Source organism: Epinephelus lanceolatus, chromosome 19 (genome assembly GCF_041903045.1).
Source record: "Epinephelus lanceolatus isolate andai-2023 chromosome 19, ASM4190304v1, whole genome shotgun sequence".
Classification (NCBI taxonomy): domain Eukaryota; kingdom Metazoa; phylum Chordata; class Actinopteri; order Perciformes; family Serranidae; genus Epinephelus; species Epinephelus lanceolatus.
In genome coordinates this window covers 21,555,904-21,563,020 of record NC_135752.1, presented here as the reverse complement: position 1 = coordinate 21,563,020, position 7,117 = coordinate 21,555,904, and the positions used below count along the sequence as shown (strand labels likewise).

Sequence of the window (7,117 nt, the reverse complement as noted above, 5' to 3'; positions counted from 1 at the left end):
ACATAAATGTCTATTAGGGATAAAATAACGACATTTTATATCCAAAAGGTCAAAGGTCAACTTCACTGTGACATCATGATGATCTGCAGAAACACCTCTGACAATTTCCCAACATCATAATTGGGGAACAAAAGGGGAAACATTTGGTCAGATGTTGAAGTGGTGACACTAATTTTCGGTGTCTGCACTTAATATACATTCAATACCTTTTATTAAATTCCTTCAAAGTCTTCACTACATGTAGCCTGTTATATGAGTCTGGACAGACATGGATGTAGACTGCAGTTTGACTGGTTGGCAGAGGCATACAGCTGCCGGGTGGTAATTCTAGTTTCATTTTCCTCCCACAATGCATTTTGACTGCCAACTATTTGGTATGTGATGTATGGTAGGTGTGTTATGCTAGTAGTGGCTAATGTAGCCTCAAGCTGAAGAAGACGATATACTTTATTTATCCCTGAGGTGAAATTCAATTCTTCTCACTCTGTTGTCATATACACACAGGCACAAAATACATACACATGCACAAACAGGACCTATACATGCGTTAAATGGAGAGATGTCAGAACAAGGGGGCTGTCCATAGACAAGCAGCCCGAGCAGTTAGGGGCCCGAGCCTTGTTTAAGGGCATCTTGGCAGTGCTCACAGGGCAAACTGGCACCTCTCCAGCTACCAGTCCACACTCCATATTTGACTTGAAATGGCGACCCTCCAGTTCCCAGTCCAAGTCCCTTTGGACTGAGATACGGCAACCCCAGGTTGATAGCCTTAAGCAGAGGAGCGGGTCATAGAGCCCTGGTAAACTCACTTATTTCCAACTACAGATCCAACTCAGACTCCCAGATTTGTTTCCTCAAAATTTTTAGCCAGTCTTCAGCCCCAACTGACACTGCCTCAAGTTATGTCAGCGCCTAACTACAATATATAGTATTTTCAGTGACATTGCTGCTTGAAACAAGCTTCAAACTTCACATCATGCAGTTGCCTCCCGCAGTCCAAACCATGAAGCTTGGATGAATTGGAGATTCCAGGGGTGAAGTAAAGAGGTGGAGGGATACACTTTTCAGTCTGTGACACATGTTAAGGTTTCAGTTAGATATCACAGACGTGGAGTTGTCCTTAATTACAGGGTTAAAGTGTACTTTGGCTGCCTGCAGATAAACTTGGACTACAGCTGCCGTTACAAAACTGATAAATATGTTTGCATTGTTGGCTCTGACTTGAGATCGGCTTCTCTGCCAAACCTCAGCCTCAGTCATTAAAGTGGAGTATTAGGGAATCAATCCTTCATATCTTTCAAAGGGTAACTCCTCCCCAACCCAACTACAGCCTTTAATACAGGTGGCATGGACTGCAGAGCTGCTTCTGTCTTGAGTTTGATCTGCAAACAGCATGGGGACTCTTCAGGAAAGAATCATTGTTCTCTCCGTCCTTCTTTGTTTGATCTGTGCTGTTCAGGTAAGTTCATAACCTTTAACTATTCATGTCCTGAGAGTTTGCTTCATCTATTTTTAGCTAAAAGAGAACATCAAGTCTTTTGATTTCATCACAGCTCCTAAAGGATTTTACTGCATGTTTGCCTTCACAGGTCAATTCACTGCCTGTACCTGAAGACTGGAATGGTTTGATCCTGCGGACCAAGCGGTCACTCCTGTGGCGTTGGAACAGCATGAAGCCTGTGGGCGCCAGCTGCAGGGATAACTTAGAGTGTGGCACACAATACTGCAGGTACAGTAGAGCTTCTTAGAACTGTTGAGGCCTGTAATCAGACATTTGGGACATTTAGGAAACTCAAACATTCCCACTGCTGCTGTAGGCTTCTACCATTAATACTTGCATTTCTTAAAGGTCCAGTGTGTAGGATTTAGGATGATATATTGGCAGAGATGGAATATAATATAATAAGAGTATTTTTTTAGTGTATGATCACCTAAAAATAAAAATAGTCGTATAGGAAGGAACAAGCCATTGGGTTTTATTTATTTATAAAGCTCTTATTGGTCTTTTACCTAATTATATCAGTGCCATGCTTTCTTTTAATGTGGGTTCTTATCAGACTCGATCCAGTGATTGGATTACACTGCAGGTACCAACTGTTTTTAGTGAACTTGCAAAATCCAGTTTTTCGTATTGTGCACCTGCAACGTGGAACAACTTGCAGAACCATTTAAAACTTTAATCATTTTTATCCATTGGGCAATTTAAATCTTTAACTGTATCACATTTTACTTCTAGATGTTCCTGTCTAACCTGATTATGGTGGGTTACATTTTAAGTATTTTATTCATTATTGGTGCTGTTATTTTTTTTTTTTTTTTTTTTTCAGTTTTATTGTGTTTTTTATTCTTGTTGCCACTCTTATGTAAGTTTCTCTTTGGTTGTTTCTGTGTCTAAGTGCTTTTATTTGTTTATTGTTTTACTCGACTACATTGTAAATGAGGTCCCTACCTCAATGTATTTCCGAGTTTAAATAAAGGTTGAATGAATGAAAAAGCCAAACACTGGCTGTACATAGGGCCAATTACATTTTCGCATCAGCCACTGTAGTTAGCAGCCCTCTGTGATGACAGTGTTGGAGAAACACAATTTTTTTAACATTAAAACTGCTTTATTGAGTGTTTTTACTGGTTTAAATCAGTGGGTATATTTGTTTTGGAGAGGAAGAGACCTCTGCGGATAATAAGGCGTCTCGTAAAAGCCTCCTCAAAGTCTCAGTCTTAAGTTAAAAAGGTGTGCACACATTAGCAGGTGCTGGGCTAACAGCCTGTCCATGACATGCCAAACAGCATAGGAGAAACACTGATTTGTAACATGACACTGCATTATTCAGTCTTATTAGTGATTTTAATCACCTGGTCCATTTGTTTCAGAGAGGAAGAGAGCTCCATGGATATTTCAGCTTCAGATAAAACCTCCTGAACAATTAATATTGAAGGAATTCCAACTGAGAGAAGTTTCAGCTGGCTGCAATCTGCAGTCCTTGCCACTAGATGCCACTAAATCCCCCTAAAATCTGACACACTGTTCCTTTAAGTGAATTGTCATTAATGTGAAACCAGAAAAGTTCCTTCAAATGACATTCTGTGATATCAAACAGACTTAATGTTCCCTTTCACAGTGTTCACAGACAGTCAGAAAGTATACTAAGATAAATAATGAAGCTGTTCTTTATCTTTGCAGGAAAAATATCTGCTCCTTCAGGAACTCCACCTGAAGAGGACACACAAACAAAACAATCCATCAGGGTGACAGAGCAAACATCCACCTCATGGACCAAAGCGACCCGACTCAAAATTATGAAATTACTGCTGTGGTATCCTGGCTTGACCTGCTGGCACTTTATCAGGCAGTCAGTTAAAGTAATCTGATCTGGCACTGCACTGCAGCAAAACAGAGCTGTAAATGCTGCATGAACAATCAAACGGCTCCATCTAAAGCGACATTGATTTTTATGATCTAGTTTGTCTATAACACAGCACATCAGACAGGCTATGTAACATGTTTTAATAAGAAAATATAAATATTCATGCAAAGTTTATGAGATGCTCTGAGTTTATTGGTTCATGCTGTTATTATATATTTATTTGTACATACTGTAAAGAATGTAGTTGTTTAAATATACTTTTTATAAGAGGTTGTATTGCCCACATTTTGTTTGTCAGCAAGTTCAGAACAAATTAAAATTTTCTTCACAGTTCCTTCTCGTTTAATGCAATGGAAGAAGATATTGGCTGTTTTAAAAAAAAAAATGAATGGGATTTTTTTTTTTTTTTTTAAATTCAAATAAAATATTTCTGTATTCAATCACCAAGGACCACATACCACAAGGTGGCGATGCAGTGATTCCCAACTCCTCACTGACCAAGGGACAAGCTTTTCCTTGCTGCTTTTACATGTTTTGAATTATTGCATTTTTATTGCTGTTTTCCATCAAAAGCTCTTGTGATGAAGTACCATCAAATATAAAAAAAATATGCATAAACCTATATGATACCTGCCCACTGCTGTGCTGATGCTTGTGGCTCAGGCCAGCACCTAAACATGGCAGACTTAGTGAAGCCTCCTCTCTCTTACCATGCTGGAATACATGCACGCATGAGTTTGATGCTCTGCATTACATGTTGAGGTTGGTTAACTGTCAGACCTTATTGCAACCACCCAAATGTTATGAAAGAAGAGACAAACCTGGTGTGTTGTGTCACTGGGAGTTTCTTTTTCTGATACCCACAAACCAGCATTACCACCATGCGGATTATGGTTACTGACAGTATATATTATAGAGGTTACCACATGACACATATTGCACAACCGCCCTTGAGGATGCATGCATCATTTTAACCACTGGAGGACGAGCTGAGCCAGGTTTAGTGAGATGAATATGGCAACAGCACATTTGTGATATGACCAACTAACTGTGTTTTTTTTACAAACTAATCTTTATATACTTAATGCACCATTGTCTCACGATTAAACACTTGCACTGAATAGTTCTACAAGCACGCTAAAATTATTTCTTATTGATTTGACGATGATTTATTCTTACAATTCTATTTTCTGATGTTGATAATGATCTAAAATGAGACTTATTTTAAATAATAATAAGGATGAGAAGTTAGAAATGGGATCTTTCATAAATAATATGGCCATGATGTTATAGAATGACACTACAAGTGAATAGGGTAAAACTTTTAACCACTAGAAATCACCATGAAACTTCAGCATCTAAGACAATTATTTTGTTTTAGCCTACAAGTATTCTGAAATTGTATATTTACATATGCAAATGTGGCATTATCAATTTAAATTATTTTCTTTATTCCATAATAAATAAACAAATAGATAAATAAATAAAATAAAGTAAAATGAAATGAAATAAAACAAAGATAAAAAAAAGTCAAGATCCATAACAAACAAAATAAAAATAAAATGAAATAAAATAAAATAAAAATAAAAAGCCAACGTCCATAACGAATAAAATAAAATACATATATAATATTTAATTTTTAATATATATACAGTACAGGCCAAAAGTTTGGACACACCTTCTCATTCAATGCGTTTTCTTTATTTTCATGACTATTTACATTGTAGATTCTCACTGAAGGCATCAAAACTATGAATGAACACATGTGGAGTTATGTACTTAACAAAAAAAGGTGAAATAACTGAAAACATGTTTTATATTCTAGTTTCTTCAAAATAGCCACCCTTTGCTCTGATTACTGCTTTGCACACTCTTGGCATTCTCTCCATGAGCTTCAAGAGGTAGTCACCTGAAATGGTTTCCACTTCACAGGTGTGCCTTATCAGGGTTAATTAGTGGAATTTCTTGCTTTATCAATGGGGTTGGGACCATCAGTTGTGTTGTGCAGAAGTCAGGTTAATACACAGCCGACAGCCCTATTGGACAACTGTTAAAATTCATATTATGGCAAGAACCAATCAGCTAACTAAAGAAAAACCAGTGGCCATCATTACTTTAAGAAATGAAGGTCAGTCAGTCCGGAAAATTGCAAAAACTTTAAATGTGTCCCCAAGTGGAGTCGCAAAAACCATCAAGCGCTACAACCAAACTGGCACACATGAGGACCGACCCAGGAAAGGAAGACCAAGAGTCACCTCTGCTTCTGAGGATAAGTTCATCCGAGTCACCAGCCTCAGAAATGGCAAGTTAACAGCAGCTCAGATCAGAGACCAGATGAATGCCACACAGAGTTCTAGCAGCAGACCCATCTCTAGAACAACTGTTAAGAGGAGACTGCGCCAATCAGGCCTTCATGGTCAAATAGCTGCTAGGAAACCACTGCTAAGGAGAGGCAACAAGCAGAAGAGATTTGTTTGGGCCAAGAAACACAAGGAATGGACATTAGACCAGTGGAAATCTGTGCTTTGGTCTGATGAGTCCAAATTTGAGATCTTTGGTTCCAACCGCCGTGTCTTTGTGAGACGCAGAAAAGGTGAACGGATGGATTCCACATGCCTGGTTCCCACTGTGAAGCATGGAGGAGGAGGTGTGATGGTGTGGGGGTGTTTTGCTGGTGACACTGTTGGGGATTTATTCAAAATTGAAGGCACACTGAACCAGCATGGCTACCACAGCATCCTGCAGCGACATGCCATCCCATCCGGTTTGCGTTTAGTTGGACGATCATTTATGTTTCAACAGGACAATGACCCCAAACACACCTCCAGGCTGTGTAAGGGCTATTTGACCAAGAAGGAGAGTGATGGAGTGCTGCGGCAGATGACCTGGCCTCCACAGTCACCGGACCTGAACCCAATCCAGATGGTTTGGGGTGAGCTGGACCGCAGAGTGAAGGCAAAGGGGCCAACAAGTGCTAAACACCTCTGGGAACTCCTTCAAGACTGTTGGAAAACCATTTCAGGTGACTACCTCTTGAAGCTCATGGAGAGAATGCCAAGAGTGTGCAAAGCAGTAATCAGAGCAAAGGGTGGCTATTTTGAAGAAACTAGAATATAAAACATGTTTTCAGTTATTTCACCTTTTTTTGTTAAGTATATAACTCCACATGTGTTCATTCATAGTTTTGATGCCTTCAGTGAGAATCTACAATGTAAATAGTCATGAAAATAAAGAAAACGCATTGAATGAGAAGGTGTGTCCAAACTTTTGGCCTGTACTGTATAAATATAAATGACACAATCAAACTCCTCAGTAAAAACCTTCAGGATATGGTGTATGTTTGTGCACCTGGCCCAAATTGTGAGGAAAAAAAGAACTCGTTTTGAGCAAAAGCCTAGATATGTATTGTAAAATTCATATTTTAAACCAAACACCTGAATGTGTATTGTGTGGACTTTTTCCTTACAGTACTCTAAAGAACATCTTATGGAAGCAAAATGGCCCAAAATCTCCAAATTAACCAGTACATTTAAAGAATAATGTTAACCTGTGGTGTCTCCCCTTGATTTGATAGCCGAATGAATTATAATCATGTTTTTTCTATACGTCAAAATTATGATTTAATATCTCATATTTGTGTCTCATCATTATAAAATAGAAAATCATAATTCCAGTCACTGTGCCAACACTGGTTACCAGCCTGCTCCTGATGTCTATTTTTATCATACTTTGAAAAGAAGAAGAAAAAAAAC

General features: G+C 38.6%; 1 protein-coding gene across 1 annotated transcript; it reads left to right on the top strand.

Annotated features, from left to right (window-relative positions):
• The first annotated feature begins 1,302 nt into the window (after window positions 1–1,302).
• LOC117270104 (liver-expressed antimicrobial peptide 2) lies at window positions 1,303–3,637 on the top strand. Its single transcript, XM_033647558.2, has 3 exons — window positions 1,303–1,459; window positions 1,590–1,729; window positions 3,182–3,637. Exons 1-3 carry the CDS (start codon window positions 1,394–1,396, stop codon window positions 3,213–3,215), a joined length of 240 nt encoding a protein of 79 aa, XP_033503449.1. The 5' UTR covers window positions 1,303–1,393; the 3' UTR covers window positions 3,216–3,637.
• Window positions 3,638–7,117: the final 3,480 nt, after the last annotated feature.

Excerpts from the sequence above, each read along its gene's own strand:
- LOC117270104 (XM_033647558.2), top strand. The coding sequence starts at position 1,394 with ATGGGGACTCTTCAGGAAAGAATCATTGTTCTCTCCGTCCTTCTTTGT. Across the intron at positions 1,460-1,589 it reads GTTTGATCTGTGCTGTTCAG|GTCAATTCACTGCCTGTACC; the intron begins GTAAGTTCATAA and ends TTGCCTTCACAG. Across the intron at positions 1,730-3,181 it reads TGTGGCACACAATACTGCAG|GAAAAATATCTGCTCCTTCA; the intron begins GTACAGTAGAGC and ends TTATCTTTGCAG.